Source organism: Chenopodium quinoa, unplaced genomic scaffold, assembly GCF_001683475.1.
Source record: "Chenopodium quinoa cultivar QQ74 unplaced genomic scaffold, ASM168347v1, whole genome shotgun sequence".
NCBI lineage: Eukaryota > Viridiplantae > Streptophyta > Magnoliopsida > Caryophyllales > Amaranthaceae > Chenopodium > Chenopodium quinoa.
In genome coordinates, this window is record NW_018743919.1 from 4336713 (window position 1) to 4357656 (window position 20944).

Here is a 20944-nt window from a genome sequence, read left to right on the forward strand (position 1 = left end):
TGTGATCAAATGTTGTTTTCTATGTACCCAATTATCTGCACTGCAATGGTATTTAATTGTATGCCTTTCTCAAATAATGACTAGCTCCTCTCCTTTATCTGCAGTTTTCTGATGATAAAATTGGCTGTCTCAGTCTGTGTAAAGCAATTACGCAGCTTATACATTGCAAAATTCACATCTATATCTAATTTACAGTGTACCATCAATTTTATATGCAAACTATAGATTTCTCAACATGTGTTAATAATCTTAATATCACTCCTTTCAGTGTTCTAATAAAATTCTGGTCCACCTTCAGAAACAGGGAAGTTGTGGTCCAGGACTCCAGGGATACTGATGTCTGATGCAAGCTTTTCTTAAATAAGAGGGCGGTAATGCTGTCCAGTATCCCTCAACCTAGAATCTAGCTAGGCTGCCTGTAGTGCAATAACAGATGGATCAACGAAGATTGGTGTTTTTTCCTTTGCCATTGCAAGGCCACCAGACTCCAATGCTTCAACTCGCAAGCATCCTGTATTCTAAAGGATTCCCTATATCTATCATCCTAATCCTGCTAAGTACCCCGATTTTACCTTCCACTGCATCCCTGATAACTTGTCAGAAAGTGAAGCTTCTACTGAAGATCTTACACTGCTTCTGCATAACCTTAATACGAACTGTGTGGCGACTTTCGAGGCTATTCTATCACAACTAATGTCAAAATTTGATGTTGCTTGCTTAATAGAGAAAAGGGTTACCTATCTGCCCAAGGTGCGTTCTAAAGCTTGTATTTTTAGCTGTCTTTTTTACCTTGCCTAATGCTATCTTCTGTTAAGCATTTGAAGCCTACCTAGAAGCTTCCATAGGGATAAGATTTGAGAAGAACCTGAATGAGAGATGATAAGAGTTTCTAAGAGCTTGCACATTGTTGCGGCCTCAACCTTCGCGGCACCAGTCTTTGTTCTTTTTCTTTCCTTCCCCCTCATTTTACACTTACGTTGTCCCCGTTGATTAACAATGGAAGGTCACCACACTTTATCTCGTGCTTTATACTTGTACCTTACCATATATTCTCCTACCCAATTATTCTGTATTACATCTATATTCCTTAAAATCAATATATTTAAATAATTTGTACGATATTAGTAAGAGACAAATGTTGATTGTAATTCATTAATGATGGAAAGATGGGCATTGGTGTTTTCTTTACCTAGTGATACTGCATTACATCAAAATGAGCTTGCATTGTGTTTTATGTACTTATATTGGTTTCAATTTTATACACCCTAAAATTAAACTCCTAATTGAGGACTACTCCCTTTGTTTCTAAATAAGTGATATTTTTGCCTTTTTGATGTCTAACTTTGATGTTATATACCTCTCAAATCAATAGAAATAATAAAAATTACGATGTTAGATTTGTACTGTTGTGAGTTTACAGTAGCTTCATTTTATTAGTTTTGTCAAAAAATATTGAAAGAAATCTACTATCAATGTTCAGCCTCGAAAATCACTTATGTAGAAGTTGGGTGGGTGCTAAATAATTTCCCAACACTTATTCATCACCTACCAAGTATGTGCTGGTCAAGTGCTCAAGTCTGATATCTACTTATTAAATCCTTAATTGGCTAATGACTTTGAAAACGTTGTACAAACTTCATGATCGTCATTAGGTGAATTGGGTCCTTCAATTACTATAGATTTCTAGTTTGGTCCCAACTCTCTCATTCAAGTCCACTGATTTCAATTTTCAACCTTAGTTTGTAGTAGATTGTTACTTGTCAACTACCTTAGTTCTTGGTTGATCCGGTATTGCACATGTCATCTCCAGTTATCTAACCTTCTAGTATACTGTAAACCTATCCAATGAAAAAAAAAGTAGTATTAGATTTTTTCATCTGTTACACGTTTCTTAATTTGCATGCTGTCACAAGCACTCAGCTAGAAGAACCAGTACAGGAACTTCCACCTCTGAAAAAGAAAGATATTCCTAGGATTTACACTCGATTTCCGGAGCTAAATGATGAAGTAACACATAAGTTGATGGAAACAACCAAGGCTGCAAGAGGACTTGTGTTTAACTCTTGTGAAGAATTGAACTTGAGGGTTCTTCATTGACATTGGTTCGTCAACACTTTCAATAATACCAGTTTTTGCTGTAGGGCCATTTCAGAAACAGGTTAAGGCTTCTTTTAGTAGCTTATTGGTGGAGGACCGGAGTTGCATTCCTTGGTTTAGTGCTCAACCACCAAAGTCTGTGTTATATGTTAGCTTTGATAGCATAGCTGCTATTGATGAGACTCAACATCATGAAATTGCATGGGGGCTGGCCCATAGCAAGCAGCCGTTTTTATGGGTCATTAGACCTGGATTGGTCTGTGGATTAAATGGGCGAGCTCCATTACCAAATGGGTTCTTGGAGATAGTCATGGGCTGGAGCAGGATAGTTGGGTGGGCTCCACAAGAAGAAGTGTTGGCACATCCTGCTGTAGGTGGGTTTTGGACTCATTGTGGATGGAACTCGATTTGGAAAGCATATGCCAAGGAATGCCTATGATCTGCCTGCCTTTCTTCGGTGATCAGATGAATAATGCAAGGTATGTAACCGACGTTTGGAGGGTTGGATTGCGGTTTGAGAAAGGGTTAAAACGAGAAGATATAGAGAAGGGAATCAGAAGCCTAATGGTGGAGAAAGAAGGCAAAGAAATGACACAGAGGGTGGTAGTTTTACAAGAGAAAGCAAGTCTTTGCATTGAGAAAGGTGGATCATCTTACCAATCCTTGGAGAGATAAGTTGCTAATATTTTATCATTTTGAATGAGATTGATCATTACTCAAGAGTCAAGAGCTTTAGTTACACTTTTTTTCCTTTTAATTGAACATTGAACATCTTCTGAGCAAGTATAGCGACTAGTCTTTGTAATTGTATTGAAATACAGTAGTGTGGCAACTATAAGTAGAAGACTGGAAGTCATGCTCCTTAATCAAAAATACAAAAGCAAATTCCAGATTATTGGTATAGCTGTCTATATCTGTCTAGTATTTGTAGCCTAATCTGTTAGGCAAATAGGCTTTTCTGTTACACAACATGTTTGAGTGTTACCTTGTCCAAAAAAAATAAAAAAAAATGAAGATGATGGGCAGCAATTTTCCAAATAAAGGAAGTAACAACTCATATTTCTAATATCGTTACATCGATTGAAAGGCAGTAAAATGCTAATGGATTTCAACCTCAGATATGTGCTTATTTGTAATTTTGAAATAAAAACTCGTACCAATGTCCTGAATATAGGAAATGGAAGCGTCATCCTCCTAATAGCTGCTTTTTTACTCGTACCGTACAATACATTACAACTATAGATGTGACACTAAACAATAACGAGAAATTAGGAAGAAAAACATACTTTAATTGGAGATGATTAAGTATTACCAATATCATATGCAAATGACAAATGAGACTTTCCTCCAAAACTATTCCAAAATACAACAAACAATAACGAGAAATTATAGAGAAAAAAATTCTATAAAGAAATACAACAAACAATAGCATACAATTATACGAATGACAAGTGACTGAAATGAGACTTTTCTCCTAAACTGTTACAGAATATAACATTACTCATGCAACACTTTGATCTTTGCACTTTAAGTATTCAGTTGGTGGCTTTAATAAGATGATAGCAAACAACTTCATCATAATGTTGTTATAAATGTTACAATCTATATTTGCATTGTATCAACATTTTATAATTTAATTAACAATTAAATATATTAATGCTTAAAATTATGTATTGGCAAACACGTCCAATCAAGTGTTAACAGTGAGAGTATTTGCTAATGCCAACCAAATGGGGCGTTAGATGTTTAAGCCATTTACAAATCCGATAACAATTGCAATTTCACTACATAGAAGACCCAAACAGAATGTACCAGTCTACATGCTACAAGGCCAAAACGACAATAGGATTAAATAATCAAGGATAATATATTTATTCAACAAAAACTTGTCTTGTTGAAAGTTGTTGCAAGTTTCAATTATTGTACGCAAGCATAACCTGCATATTCTTTCATACCATGAACCAAGACAAACTTTGTTTAAAAATCAAAAAACAAATCAAGACTAACAAAAGTTGTTTAGAGCTTTAATTAGGCTGTCAAAGAATATCTGCAAGCAACAAGAAACAGCAAGAAGTACTTCAATGGAGAAGCAAGACAGCAAGCTGGGTTGCAGAGTAATACTGCTTCCCCATCCATATGTAGGCCACACAACTCCAATGTTCAATTTAGGATACGCGCTTCATTCTAAAGGATTTTCCATCAATATCATCCAAACTCGTCTCAACTCTTATGATCAAACTGCATTTCCTAACTTCACCTTCCACTACATGGAAGGAGGACAATGGAGTCTTGAAACTCTGGCTTCCTCATTCGATCCTTGGGAGGTAGTAACTTTACTGAATAAGAGCTTCAGCGCCTTTTCGAGTTTCCTTGACCCAGGTCTTGGAGGATGCTACTAAGGGCACAGAGCCAGTTGCTTGTCTGATATCAGACCCGATGTGGGATTTCGCAGGAACAGTTTCTGATGAATTCTACCTTCCAAGACTTGCTCTAAGAACTGGTGGCTTACTTACTTTTGTTCTGTATGAATCACTGTATGAATCCTGCCACTTCTACGGCAAAAAGGCTACTTCTCCCTCCAAGGTATGTCTATTTCCTACTTTCCTAGCTTGTCAACTTGAATAACTTCTCCATCCAAATCCAAAACAAAGTCAACCTGCATACAGGGAAAGACAAAGTGTCAGCAAAACCTAAGATCTGGTAGTTTTCAAACGAACCGGCTGTCATTGTATAACCATAACTCTCCAGAGCCTGGGTTTAGATGACGATGATTTTGTTCGCATCTCCATGATTCATGCAAATAGTTATCCATACACATACATGTACGAGCACACACAAAAGTTTATGTGATCGTTAATCAATTCTAATTAATATGAGGTGCTGCAAGCAAGAAAGGAAATACTGATGAGCATATATATATATATATATATTCTGTACACATGTATTTATGTTTTTCCTCATTCCTTTAACTGCCTCTATCCTTCAGAGAGTGAATAAGAAGCAGCTGCGTTGGAGTTTCCACCCCTCAAAGTGAAAGACCTACCATCAGATGCAAATCATGATACAATTGCTGCTGTGGTTAAAGAAGCCAAGAGTTATCATCTGGGATTCGTTTGTAATACATTCAAGGAGCTAGAAGGGTCTTTATGAGACCAATTTGGCAGAAGTGTTCCCGGTATTCCCGTCTTTCCAGTAGGCCCACTGCACATATACCCCTCAACTAGTATGGGTGGAAAACACAATCAAGACCATAGCTCCATCACCTGGCTAAACACACAAGCACCAAATTCTGTATTATATGTGTGTTTTGGGACTATTGCAGCTATAAGCAAGGATCAGTTTGAAGAGATAGCTTGGGGTCTTGCCAACAGCAAACAGCCGTTCTTGTGGGTGGTCCGACCCAGGATGATTAATGGCTCAGATACGGATGAAGACGTATTACCTGAAAATTTTCTCGAGGCTGTGAGTGGGAGAGGCTATATTGTGATCTGGGCACCACAGCTAGAGGTTTTGGCCCATCCAAGTGTTGGAGGATTTTGGACTCACTGTGGTTGGAATTCAACTATTGAGAGCATTTCCAAAGGAGTACCCATGATTTGCTTTCCATTTTTTGGGGATCAGAAGATGAATACTAGACATGTCAGTGATATCTTGAGGACCGGGTTGTATTTGGAGAAAGGGCTAGAGAGACAGGATATAGAGAGCAAAATCAGAAGACTGATGTTGGAAAAAGAAGGCAACGAGATGAGAGAAAGGATAGCAGCTTTGAAAGAGAAAGCACATAGTTGTCTCATGGAAGGAGGGTCTTCATGTGAAGCTTTGGATCAGTTAACTAATCACATTATATCATTTCGTGGTACTGAAAGACCTCGGATATGAACTCAAGTAATACCATAGACTCAATTGAGTTACAAAGTATTACTTTTACTCTACAAGGTGAAATAACAGAGACCTCTATCTTATTCAAACTCTCTTCTTTTTTCTTACGGAGTATTATTCTTGAATGTATTTAGACATTTATGGCTGTAACTTGGACTAAATTTTCTTCAGTTAGAAGTCTAAACTCGATTGTGATGCTGATAAAAAATCACCTCCCCTCTGTAATAAAAAAATTACATTTTTAGTCCCTTTCCTCTCTTCCCCTTCTGCTCTATTTTTCTCCACCATTGTTATCCAAACACACCATTAGACTTATGTTCAATAAGAAATAAGAGGAAAACTGATAGATTAGGGAAAGAGAGGGAACGAGAAAGGAAGGGAAGGGAAGAAATCGATTTGCATATTAATTCTCAATCATCTCAAAACTTTCAAGGTTTAATAATTAAAAAGGAGGAAACATCTATTTTCGCCCCTCTCCCTACCCTTCCCTTCCCCCCAAATCACATCCAAACAAGACTTAATCGGCCCCCTCACTCTTCGTCTCTTTCGGCAATTTAAGATTCCTAAATCCACCCCTCCCCCTCCCTCCCCCCCCCCCCCCATCTTACATTCAAAAAAAAAATAATCAGCCCCCTCAATCTTCGTCTTTTTTGGCATTTAAGAATTCCTCGTCCACATACTAAAAAAATTTACATAAAGCACATGTACAAAAGCTTTGAATCTCCAATGAATTATGGGACCAATGCATGGTATGGGGGAAGCTGAAAAAATATCAATGAAACAATTGTCCATGCATAATCACATGTTTTATTAGTGCTACAACGCATGCATGTACTCTTCTGCTTTTGGCTGCTTTCAATGCAATTTTTCCAACAGACAAAGTTCTAAGAAAACACTGACAGTGCTACCAAAGTTTTGAATTTTGCATCTTCTATAAATTCCGGACAAATTAGTAAGCATTTCTGGGCGTACCAAAACCTGTACTGCTATACAACATATCACAGAGAAACCTTTGACCAAATGTCCCAAAGATCAGCCAAAGTTCCCAAAGAGGGAGCGACACAGCAAAGCAAGTTAAGATTAGTCCTATTCCCTCTACCCTTGCAAGGCCATGTTACACCGATGTTCCATCTAGCCACTCTTCTCCACTCAAAAGGTTTCTCAATAACTATCACCCAAACAAAATATAAATCTCTTGATCCTACCCTATTCCCGCACTTCACCTTTCACCTCCTAGATGATGGCTTGCCTGATAATGCCACATTCGGACCAAATAATCACACCATGATCCTAGACACCCTAAACACAAACTGCTCAGAACCGTTCAGAAATTGCTTAACCCAGATTTTGAGCAAGGAGCCCATTGCTTGCCTTATTACAGATCCTATGTGGTCATTCCACAAAGTCTGTTGCCAGTAGCCTCAGCCTTCCCAGGATCGTGCTGAGGTGTGCTAGCATGTCTACCTTTTACGTTTATCATTCCCTGCCATTTCTACGAGAAAAGGGCTACTATCCTCTCCTAGGTACTAACCTCAACATCTTTGCTTTGGCAGTATTTGAATTAAAATTATAATCGTACATAATTATTTATCACTAACATATAACCCATACCAACGTAATCTTTATATAAACATTATACTAATCCATATTTGTTAAGGAATCATTAAGGATAATGATGAAAAAGTTTAACTTGTACTAATTGGATAGCTTGTCTAATTTTTGGGGACAATAGAGAAAGTGGTTATAACTTAAGGGGAAAAGTGTAAATTTGTTTAATACAAGGATCTTAAACAATTCTTGTACTGAATTTTCCTTCAACTTGTTGATAAACAGAAAAATACAGAGAGTTCCGGGTATCAGCACAAAAGATAGGCAAAAAATTGGTACAAATTTTACCTCATATGTGACATAAACATCATGGTTCAACATCACGGGCTAGAAAGAAGAATTCATCAATCATATACTCCATACCATGTACTCAAATGCAAAACAGGACACAAGCCAAGCTAAAATAACTATAGGCTTTCAAAATAATCATCAAAGAAACAAAAAATGGCCCTAAGCACCTATCTAACACGTGTCAACACTATAATATGTTTATCAAAGCAACAACTCGGGGCAACACCTTGGCCACACTTGTAAGTGTATTTTACTAAATGTTTTAAAACTATTTCTCACGGGCCCACACTAGTACATGTATTATTATTTGATGTCTCAAGATTTAACATGTCATTAACAGGCCTCATACTCACTATTATTTGTAGTTTTGAATTTCATTGCATTAACTAGCAAATTCTAAATTTCTATTCTTTATGGCATTTCCTTCCTTTCAAATTTTGACCACTCATCTAGGTCTATCTCTCACACAAACATATGTTTCAGAGACTAAATCTGATGAGCCAGTACCAGAGCTTCCACCACTCAAAGTCAAAGACCTACCTCCAGAAGCAAAACATAACCTCTTGGTTGATATAATTACAGGAATGGAGAATTCACAGGGTATCATCTGCAACACTTTTGAGGAACTTGAATATTTTTATATAACAAGAGTACACCAAGTCCTTCCCATCCCCATCTTTGCACTAGGTCCAATACACAAAAACTCACCAAGTTTTCAGGCTAGCATATGGACGCAAGATCATACATCCATTTCATGGCTAGATACACAAGCCCCCAAGTCAGTGCTCTATGTTAGTTTTGGAAGCATGGTACAAGTGAGCAAAGCTGATTTTGTAGAGATAGCCTGCGGATTAGCCAACAGCAAGCAGCCGTTCCTATGGGTAGTTCGTCATGGCTCGATTGAAGGATCAGATGAAATTGATCCACTCCCCTTGCCAGAGGGTTACTCAGACACAATAGGTCAAAGGGGGAATATTGTTAACTGGGCACCTCAACAAGAAGTATTAGCCCACCCTGCAGTAGGAGGTTTCTGGACTCATTGTGGATGGAACTCAATTATGGAGTGTATTAGTGAAGGTGTACCAATGCTTTGCCTACCTTTCTTTGCTGATCAGAATATAAACACGAGGCACATAAGCGACCATTGGAGGATCGGAATGGAGCTGGACAAGAGGGTGAAAAGAGGTGAAATAGAGAGAGCAATCAGAAAACTGATGGTGGAAGAAGAAGGTGAAACAATGAGAAATAGAATCACAGCTCTGAAAGAAAAAGCAACTCTTTCTGTCATGGAAGGTGGCTCCTCATACAAATCCTTGGAGAATCTCACTAATTATCTATTGTCATTCTAATCAATGTATCCATTGTATTAGATCGCACGTAAGTGTGCATCATGCTCTGAAGAAAATAAACAGTGTCAATGTTAAAAGAAGGAGCATACTAGCATGTGGAAGAAGTTTATGAAAGACTCTTTAAATATATACAGTATCATAGATTTGCAACTACCAAATATAGAACATTTAGTATCTTCTAACATAAATTTTTGAGAAAGTTACCTTAAGACTATTTCATCTTCACCTTATTATTTAAGGTCTTTCGATTTGAAAATTTTAAGGTCTAGTTTGAATTATTATCTTTATAATTTGATTTGGTTTGATATAATTTGATTTAACAATGATAAGTAAAATGTAAAAATAATAAGTGAATAGTTATGTATGTTGGCAGGCTAAAAGACTAGGTTAGAGCGAGGGAAAGCTCTAACAATTGTGGAAAGGTCCAATTGTAATAGGTTGTAACTAGGAGTTTTGGTCTATTATAGTGAAAAAAAATTTAGGAAAATACCTAGTGAGTTGATGTTTTACTTCCCTGGAAGGTTTTCTCGTAAAATTTGTTGTCTTCTCTTTAAGTTGCTATGTACTTTTGCTTTAGTTCCGCGATAATTGGCCTATAAAGAACTTTCTACAATCCACCCCCCCTCTTTCATCTCACATATCAAAGGCTATTATACACTGGTCCAAATCCAAACGAGGGCAAGAGGCTGAAATCGTCTATTTTGAGAGACTATAGACCAGACTTGTTCTAATACCTAGCAAAAAATCCATGCTTGATCCGGTTATGGACCGGGTTTGAGATTTCAAACTTCTTTAACAAAAAAAAAAAAAAAAAAAAAAAAAAAAAAAAAAAAAAAAAACATTTTTTTTTATCCACAAAAAAAGATAGAATCATTTCATAATATCTTAATCACTATACAAAGGTCAATTTTGAATAAACCATATCGTTCAATATATATTGACTAAAAAGAAATAAAAATACATATACAAATTAAGTTTTTAACATAAATCTTCACTAAAGTTTTTATTCTTTAAAGGATCACCAAATCAACATCAAGTATTGTAAAATTAAAAATATTTGAAGCGAGTAAAGAGAGAGAAAATAAAAGGCTGTATCAAAAAAGACATAAAACTACTAAACAATCAAGGGGATGAAGAGATAATTGGAAAAATAAAATGTCAAACAGAAGTAATCCTTTTTGAAACACGTGATAAGGAAAAGAAATAGGTGGTATTGCACTATTGCATGAGTTTTTCAAGTTTTCAACACATTCCAAAACCAAAATAAGGCTAAGTAGATGACAGCAAAAAAAATGACAAGTTCATCATCCACTAAATGCAAAAAATGACAAAAAACAATACAAACCGACTCAACATAATATTTCACACATCTAACTCAAAAGAAAAGCAAAAGGCTAAAAAAATCAATCATAAGCTCCAATGGAAGGGATAATGAAGCAGAGCAAGCTGGGCCGTAGATTACTATTGTTTCCTGCACCATTTCCCGGTCATCTGAATCCTATGATACATCTAGCAACCCTCCTACACTCCAAAGGCTTTTCCATCACCATTATCCAAACTCCTTATAATCCTATAAATCCTACTTATTTCCCACACTTCACCTTCCGCTCCTTTTACAACAGCTTGCTTGAGTCATATTCTAAGTTCCCTCCGTCTAATGCTTTCACAGTCTTATCTGCCATGGGCAATTGCTCGGAACCATTCCAGGATTGCTTGTCTCAAATTTTACGAGAGGCTAGTGCTGCTGCAGACAAAGAGCCTATTGCTGCCTTAATAACAGATCCTGTGTGGAAATTTGCTGTGTCTGTTGCTGCTAGCTTTAACCTTCCTAGGATGGTGCTGAGGACTGGTAGCATCTCGGCTTTACTCGTTTACAGTTCCCTCCCTTGCTTACGAGAAAAAGGCTATTTCCCTCCCCAAGGTAACTTCAAAACCTGATTTCTTTTTCCTAAGCTATTGTCTAGCCAGAAAGACAAACTTGGTGGGATTTATCTAGGAAAGACGGTAAAAAGAGCATTTTGCCACATGCCTGAATTTACACTCAGTTTATTGATGTACTCCAAAAGGTTAACACTTGATGTACACACAAAATATGTTGTACAATCAAAGGCTGCGCGTGCGTGTTACCTGCCCCTACACATTTCACACGTCGTGTATATGGCTACATGGAGACGCCTGAGGCATGTGTACTGCACGCGCCACCCTTGTGACATTACACACTTTATTATGGTGTTACTTTATATACTGATATAGACCAAAGTCCCTGAAGATATATGTATAATAGCACACACACACACACAAAATGTCTTGTACAGAATCACTACTAACTCCATATTTGAATAATTTCTTAAGAGTCATAGAGTCAGTGTTCAGCACTTCAGCAGCAAATGAGTAGTAAGCAGATGATGTCCTGATTTTGAATACAAATGTTATGTCTACATAAATGCAGGACGCAATTGCAGAAAACCCAAACTCCCAAAAGGATTTGTGCAATTAAAATCAACGCAAATCAAAAACATGAATCAAAAGTGTTAAGAAAGACAACCTTCTAATAGTAGTTTATAATTGCAGATATAAGATATTAGCATAGCTGCTTTACACCCCATTAAGATACTGTATGTGTTGAAGTTGTTTTACACCTTTACTTGAGGTTATTAAACTTCGGGTCTTTATATTTCTGCAAAAATCCTTGACCCCTCTCTTTTTCTCTCCCGCATTTCAGATCATAAACTAAACGAACCACTGCCAGAGTTTGCTCCTTTGAAAGTCAGGGACCTTCCTGAAGAATGGCTACATGAAATACTGGAAGCTCTAGTCCAAGAAACCAAGATTTCCCAAGGTGTTATAGGCAATACCTTTGAGGAACTGGAAGATTCTTTGATAGCTCGAGTTCACCAAATCCTTTCCATTCCCATCTTTCCTATAGGCCCCTTACACAAACACTCACCAACTTATGATACCAACTATTGGGCACAAGACCAAACTTCCATTGGTTGGCTGAATAAGCATGCACCCAAGTCTGTACTGTATATGAGTTTTGGGAGTGTTGCAGCTATGAGTAAGCTGAATTTCTTGAGCTAGCCTGGGGACTGCTCAACAGCATGGTGCCTTTCCTATGGGTGGTCCGCCCCGATTTATCCAAGGTTCAGAAGCCAACAATGACTCATTGCCAGAAGGCTACCTTGAAATGGTAGGTGAGAGAGGGCATGTTGTCAAATGGGCACCTCAATTAGAGGTTTTATCCCACCCATCTGTTGGAGGGTTTTGGACTCACAATGGATGGAACTCAACTTTGGAGAGTATTTGTGAAGGAGTACCAATGCTTTGCCAGCCTATCTTAAGTGACCAGAATATGAACGCGAGGCATGTTAGTGATGGTTGGAGGATAGGATTGAAGTTGGAAAAGGGGGTAAATAGAGAAGAAATAGCAAGGTCAATAAGAAAATTAATGCTGGAAGAAGGGGAAGAGATGAGGAGCAGAATCACAGCTTTAAAGGCAACTCTTTGTGTCAACGAAGGCGGTTCTTCATATATATCTTTAGAGAGGCTTACCAGCTATCTGCTATCATTTTGATTCACTTATTCATCATCATTGAATATTGTTATTACTAAATAAACTGAGAAGAGTTTTTCTTTTAATCTTTTGTAACCCAAAATTTGACATAATAAGTGATCAAAAGACCAATGGAGCAGTTGCTCCAAAGATCCCGTGTTGTATGAAATTCAGCAATGCACGATGCTCAACACGGACATGCATGACACCTTCTTGATATGGTTGTTTTCCAATGGAATTCAGATAGTCATAGTTAAAAGGCAATATGATACATACCTTATACAACACAAAAAAGACAAGGCTATCAAGGTTTCACTTTTCCCTGATTTGGCCCTGCTAAAAAAGAAAGGCATGATCCTATATAAAACTCATTACAGAAGAGAAGAGAAGCCTTTAACTAATGTCTTAATATCAAACAAATTTCTGAGAGAGAGAACTCCAGAGAAGCAGCGAAGTAAGATGAGGGTAAGGGTGCTCCTATTCACACTTTTATTTCAAGGTCATATTACACCAATGTTCCACCAAGCAACTATTCTCCACTCAAAACGCTTCTCAACCACCGTCATCCAAACAAGCTACAAATCTCGACACTATCCATTTCCCATGTTTCTCTTTTCACTTTCTAAATGATGGCTCCCTGATAATGTCATATCTGCACCAAGAAAGCAGTCTTAACTGCCCTTAACACAAACTACATAGAACCACTGCTTGTCCTAGATTTTGAGCAAGGGTGTGGTCTCCCACCAGGAGCTCATCACTGGCCTCATCGGACACTATGTGGTCGTTGGCTAGTTCTGTTGCCGGAAGCCTAAGCCTTCCAAGGATCGTGTTGAGATGTGCTAGCATGTATACCTTTTATGTTTATTATTCCGTACTAACTCTCCGCGAACAGGGTTACTATCCTCTCCTAGGTACTAATTTCAACATCTTTGCTTCTCCGAAATTGCTTAGAAGACTCTAAATCAACTCTAGCATCCTAAATTTCTTCTATCAATTTGAAACTAAGTATAATAATACAGAGTGGATTTCAGTAATCAGCACAAAATATGATTTAACCCTTAAGGTAAACATTGCGTGTGACTCAGACATCAATGTTTGACACACCAAGTCTCTACTTTAACGTTTAACCGCAATATCTATAAATCACAAAATCTAGACAGAATCAATCATATAACGACTAGACTCCCTCCTTCTACTTCTATGAACCCGAGAGCATGATGCGCATCATAATGAAATCACATTTTAAAATCAATTTTTTTATAATTTGACGATAATTAGATACTCATAAATTAGTAAGCATAACAAAACATAATGTAATTACAGGATGAATAACAGCTAAAAATTAATGTTCTGCATGCCCACTTTTAGAGAGGCAAATCCAATTATCAATCAAATAAACATTAAGAGGGTGAATTTTAAGCAAACATAAACAATGAATTTAAGAATTAAACCAAAATTTGAGTGGAAATGAAACTAACCAAAACAATCCATGAAAGCCTTAACATAATTATCCTCCAGAAGTCTCGTTCCGCCCAATAAGAGCACCACCACCGCGCCACCGGGGGGAGGAGGCGGCGTCGTTTCGAAGAAGAAGGATGTGGGTTGGATCGGCAGCGTTCAGAGCACCACCATTACCGGAGGAATGCCGCGTTTTAAGAAAATTCACCGAGTGCCATTGTGTCATTATTGACTGACAACCGTTAGTTGACTGTTAGTGGACCCCATCACTTGTCACATGTCACTTTCTGATTGATTCGTTTTTTAAAATAAAAATTCAATAAAAAAATTTTCAAAAAATCCAAAAACAAACCAAAAATATTAAAAAAATTAATTAAAAAAAAAACCTCAAACCCCAGCCACCAGCCCACCTGCACCGGCGTTCCGGCGGCCGCCAGCCCCCCTCCCTTTCCCCTCCTCTTCCCCCGTCGCGACCCACCCACCATTAAACCCCAAAAACCAAAACTCCATTAAAGATTCCCCCACTTCCCAAAACCCGATCGAAAACCCCAAACCCAACCAATTGGTGGTCGAAGGGGGTACGAGGAAAGGGAGGGGAAGGAGGCTGCCGGATTATCTACTTTGTACTATACTCCATACTCGTATTTCCTTTTTTTTTTTGGAAATACTCCGTATTATCTAAGACATTATACACCGTATTATGTATTTATTTTTTATGTAATACGAGTGCAGTAGAAAGATATGATCATTACTATGAGGTTGGAGGTTCAATCCTATCAAATACCATATGATAGTTTCCTTATGAGTTTTTTTGAGTTTGACCACAAGAAATAGGGAGATTTTTAAAAAAAAAAAAAAAAAAAAAAATAGGAAATTTTTTTTTTTCTTTTTTTTTTTTTCAGTTGACGTATTTTGACTTTAACACTATTCACACACTTCCCTTTGACCGCTTTTGTGATTTATACATCACATCTTATCATATCACTAATAAATAAAACTGGTCTCGCAGTCAGGCCACGAGACATTGACACTTGGCATTCCAGTTTTTCGCCAAGTGTCAAGCCACGTAAGCGACAAATAGATATTATTTGTGATTAGATTAGACGTCACGTTAGATTAAATTGGATAGATTTGTTTAGGATAAAAAAGTATACATAAAATAATTTATAATTCTTTTGAAAAAAAATTATTTTTTTATTGACAATAAAATTTTACTCCTATATGAATAACCACATATTATAATTAATATGAATATCCAATTAACAATAGAATTTTACTCCTATATGAATAACCACGTAATTATAATTATAAATATGGTCATGTATCATTTATTGTTTTAGTCTACCATAAATTTACCGTTAAAGCTTTTGAATCGGGTATTCTTCATATTCGATTGTAATAGTTTTGTGTATGTTTGTGATTTTGTTAATAAAATTAAAGAAGTTAGAGATTCATAATCTCAGCCCAAAATCACTCTTCTTTTTTTGCAACCTCAACTCTCTTTCATACAGAGTACTAGTACTACCCATAATTAGCAACAGTAGCACTTTTTCATTCATCATCAATGCTCAATTAAAACCCAAAAAAAAGCAGTGAAATCCCCAAATTGAAGCTCCATTAACGGCGTCCACACCTTCTCCTTCCTCCACACTTTCTCTCTCCTCAACGCAACTCCTTTTTCAACCCTAGAACCACCCTCTTCATCGAGGGTTGCTTTTTTCCGACCACAATTGGTGGCCGAAGACAACGCGCCATGATGAACTACCACTAGCGAACTTAAATCGCACAACGCATCACCAACCACCGTCCATCGCAAATTGCACTTCGTCATCTTCGTTTTGAGGGGTTTCGATTCAATCAGAAAATGCATCATTTTCTTTGACTTGGTTGGCTGATTCAAGCAAAATGATCTTTGTTCTGTGAATTGTGAGCCCTAAAATCCCAATTTTCTTCGACAATTAAAATGAATGGGTAATGTGTTAGAAGGGGAGGGTTGCCGCACAAACTATTGGGTGCGGACTGCCGCACCCAATAGTTTATGTAATTGCTTATCCAACGCCCCGGGGGCGTTCGTTAACAAGATCCTTCCTTTCAAATGTTTTGCAAGTTCATAATTGTTTCAGCTAGGCGCACTTTTTGCTTTGAAGAATTTAATGAATTGTAATAGATAGCGGGTCTCATACATAAACTTTTGAACAGGTTTATCTATTGTGATAGTAATAGATTTATCTGTATATTGTGATAGTACTATTAAGTGAACAAACTACTACGAGACATGTCGCCTAAATTTTAAAAAAGGCTCAAAAATTATTTCCTTCGTTTCATAATAATTACAACATTTTGACTGACACACATACCAATGTACAACTTTGACCATTAATATTTGTAATTATATATCAATACTAATATTTTAAAACAGGAAGTTGGAAGGGCACTTGTCCTCTTCCTGTTTTTAAATATTTTTTTTTGTTTTTCCTTTTTTTTTAACAAAAAGTTCAATCAAACGTTGTTTCTATCCTCTTTTTCCTTCCATCCCAATTCCTAAACGATGTATCTGTTAGGTTTCAAAAAAAAAAAAAAACCTGATGTATATGTTCTTATCAGTTTGTAATTCCCAAACGACGCTATTATCCTCCAATTCCTCCATTAAATATTCATAGATGAATTGATTACAAATTATTCACTGCTACTTTATCCATCATCTTTTTCTCTCCTCACAATTTATCTGATTATATTTTTCAAGGTTAGTTATAATTTTCCTAACTCTTAATTTTTCATATTTTTAATCAAATTCCTTTTCTAATAATTGTGTTGATTGATGGTGTTGAGGCGACAATTCTTCAATTTGTTGATTACGATGTTGTTTTTGGCTGCAGGGACATGATAAATGGATTTAATTGATTGAATGTTGATGGTGTTGAGGCGACAATTCTTCAATTAATTGGTAATGAATTTGTTTTTTTTTTCCCTAATTTAGTTTTAGCAATGAATTTAATTTGTATTCCCTCTTTACTACCCTTAATTAAATTTGGGTTAAAATACTACTATCTCTCTTGCCTTTTCTCTTTCCCGACTTGGAGTTTAATCAATTATTTTATTTTTCAAGGTGTTTCATTAATTTGATTTAACTTTTGTTTTTTTTTTAAACTTAACAGAAATTTGAGAACATTTTGTCTCAGATGTTTTGTTTTTTCAATTTCTATATGATTAGTCGAATTGTTAGAAACTGCATATGTTTTGTGTTTTTTTCTTAAAAAAACATGTTTCATATGTGTTAAGGTTGAATTTATTCGATTCTATGTTTTTTTTTTAAAATCTTTACAGTATTAAAAGGATTGAACATATATGGTTAGTTAAAGTTTATAAGGTTTGGATGTTATTCCAAATTTATTTTCCTTTACGGATGATGGAAAGTTTTAGTTCATTTGATATCTTCCATAATTTTCTAAGCTAGATGCATGAATAATGTTGCTTGTTCCCTTGATTTTATTCTCTAATTTTAACTTCTCTTTTTTTTTTTTTTTTAATAAAGAGTAATATTATTATTTGATGGGTTTATTTTTTAAGAAATTCATTGATGAATACCATTATTGTAATTATTTTTTTAAGAAATATCATAATGAATTCCTCTGTATAATCCTTTCTTTTGTTGACAAATGAAAATCAGATTCAATTGTATCCATAATATAGTTTCATTTTATTTTTGGATCATTAGAAGGTGAGGTAGGCATGGTTATTCTCCGGAATTTAGTGATTCTAAATGTGCTATTTTGAAGTAATAATAGTTTACTTCTCTAAAATTTATATTTTACAAAATTCAGGGTGAAAAATTGGTAGGTTGATTTGGTTTACTTCTCTAAGTATTGTTTATTTATTTATTTGTTAATTGTGATTTTGTGTGTTTTGTAGGTGAAATTCTTTATTAAAAAACTGAACAATATATTGGATGGTAGCTACATCAATTTTGTGAGAAGAAATTGTAATAATTTAAGATTTTTTAGATGATTAGTGATGTACAAATGATTGTATATTCCTTTGCATTTTCAATAGTGTTAAATAATGAGTGCTAAAATCAAAATTGAAGTATTAGTGTTTAATTATGTTTAATGATGTTTTTGGATGCATAAACAAAAATATAAATTGTTCTTGGCAATCAATAAACATGCATATTTATTATGATAATACAACTTTTTTTTAAAGAAGATATAATACAACTTTTTAATAAGAATAATGAATTAAATTTTAAGTAGTATTTTCTACAATGCAATTTATATAAACATATAATTTGATTTGAATTAAACGTAGTGCAATCCAAGTATACAATACAAAAAATCTTTAATCAAATTATTCAAAAATATTTAACTAGCAAGTTTGATTCGTGCATGCACAGGCTAAATACTAGTTAGTATTAAAAAAAGGTATAAAAGGTTAATATTACGAAAATGTACTAGTCCATAAATATTTTACATGACAACATAATGTTTTTTTATATATTGATAAAAGTATAGTCGAGGTAAGTATATAAATACCGAGTAGTGCAAAATTCAAAATATTACAATTATTCCAGAGTATGAAACGGAGGGAGTAATAGTGTGATACGTAGACAAAAAAAAATGTTTATACAATGAAGGCGGCAAATAGAAATACTTTTCGATTTACGGGTACTAGAGTATATTCGTGCTAACACACGGGATATACATACGATTATATGTAGTATGTATATCTAGAAAAAATAGTAGAAGTGGAAGCTATTGAGATGTGGAAGTTTTTAAAGGTTATTGGAAAAAAAAAAACAAACAAAAATTGCTTAGATTTTGAGAATTGGGGGTTTGGAGTGTTGTGGTTGGATGTTGAAAAACAACTCTTAAATTATATACGAAGTATAATATTTCTCTATAAAAAAAGGGGAAAATTTATCAAATAGCCCTAAGCTAGCTAGCACTCTCTACCTCATCTATCTTCCAGTTCCTGCGAGTTTGATATCCTGCCTTCAAAGAAGACGACATATTTGCAATAACTCATTCATCAATCCTCCGCTCCTTGTTCCGGCGATAATTTCGATCTCCTCTTAGAGATTAATAGGTATGAATTCCCTCTCGTTGTTTTTCTTTACTAATTGTTCGGTTTGATTAGATTTTGAAAAATATAAATCTTTTGTTTTTTATTGCGGATTATTTCGGAATTTTAAGCTTTAATTAATAAATATTGCATGTCTCGGTTCACTGAGTTTCTTTTATTTCACTTGATTGCATCAATTTGATTTGGGCGGTCATATTTCTGGATTTTAGGGTTTATGTATCTTGGGTTTCTTTTATTTTTTTGCATTGAAGTTGTTTCTTTGGACATGTTACTTGCCATCGTTTTTATTTTATTTTATTTTCTGGTTAATGTTTGTCTTCCGGATTTTCACTCAATTTCTTAGGAATATGGTTTCTTGCATAGCCATTTCTAATATTTTGGTGACCCGGGGCAAAATGATAATACTTTTGTTGAATAAATTATTTGTTTTTATAATTATAAATATTTATGTAATTTGTTAATTACTTCATCCTTTATTTTAATTGCATTATTTACACTTTTCCACTATTCACTCACCTCTTTTGAAACATAAACTCCGCATCTTCTATCAAGCGCCAACTAATATGAAGAAAAAATATGCAATAGATTTTGAATGTTTTTTATTATTATTATTTTTTTTTTTTAAATGCAAGAATTTCAATGCTTTTGTAATCAATAATTTATGTTACTTTGCCTATATCTAGCATTAGACATTGTATTGTGATTAGTGTTGCTCTACATTGCATAAATTGTAGCAAAAAATAGCAATGACAACAAAAAATAAAAGGAAAACTATTTGTTTCCAACTTATCTATGCCAAACAAAAGGAAATGAATTGCTTGTAATCATTTACGTTTTTGATACCAAACAACTAGTAAAGGTAACACTTTGGTTGTTTGGTATAGATTTTGGAAATGGAGTTGAAAAAAAAATAATAAGTAGAAGGAAATGAATCATTTAATCGTTTTCTTTTCATTTATTTGGTTTAAACATAGAATTGAATCACTTAAACCTAACTCTCTTTATTTTTGTTTGAAGAGGGTAAAGATAATTGTTATCTTAGTATCCTAACAAAAAAATTGATACATTATATAAAATTTCATAGTATCAACTAATTATAATAAATATACGATCAAAATTATCAAAGGTAAAATAATTTTATGTATCAACAAAAATGTATATTAAAGTGTTTCAATTACTTTAGGATGATTTTTTTTTTTTGACAAAAACTTTAGGATGATTAATTTTGTAGGGTACCCCTGCGTTTCTTTTTATTGGTTATTATCAGATTTTAAATATTATTCATAATACTTCCTCCGTTTCTTTTTATTGGTTATGTTTAGAATTTAAACATTATTCATAATACACCCTCCGTCCCAAAATATATGAGACGTTAGACTTTTTTCACTGTTCATGTATTAGTTTTGATCATAATTTTTTACTAACATTATGAAAACATATTTTATCATAAAATATGTTGTTAAATAGGTATATATATATAAAGTTTCAAAATATAATTTTTAAAATAATTTTCATTAATATTTAATTATATACAAATAAAGTCAAAGTAGTGCATTGACATGTGTGCAATGTTGACTGTGTCATGTATTATGAGATAGATAGAGTATTAAATAATCTTTAAATTTACTCA

At 34.9% G+C, this 20944-nt stretch overlaps 1 protein-coding gene, 1 long non-coding RNA gene and 3 pseudogenes across 2 annotated transcripts; 4 read left to right on the plus strand and 1 right to left on the minus strand.

Moving 5' to 3' along the window:
- The first annotated feature begins 45 nt into the window (after window positions 1–45).
- LOC110687556 lies at window positions 46–3303 on the plus strand (annotated as a pseudogene).
- Window positions 3304–4017: 714 nt separating this feature from the next.
- On the minus strand, window positions 4018–15043 carry LOC110687498. The gene is made up of 2 exons (XR_002504445.1): window positions 14256–15043; window positions 4018–4753 (listed from the first exon to the last, which is right to left on the minus strand). It is a non-coding gene; the product is annotated as an uncharacterized LOC110687498 (long non-coding RNA).
- On the plus strand, window positions 4168–6146 carry LOC110687495 (annotated as a pseudogene).
- Window positions 7588–9452, plus strand: LOC110687497 (UDP-glycosyltransferase 76B1-like). The gene has a single exon (XM_021864153.1). The coding sequence runs from the start codon at window positions 8289–8291 to the stop codon at window positions 9222–9224; it is 936 nt and encodes a 311-aa protein (XP_021719845.1). The 5' UTR covers window positions 7588–8288; the 3' UTR covers window positions 9225–9452.
- On the plus strand, window positions 10516–12912 carry LOC110687496 (annotated as a pseudogene).
- Window positions 15044–20944: the final 5901 nt, after the last annotated feature.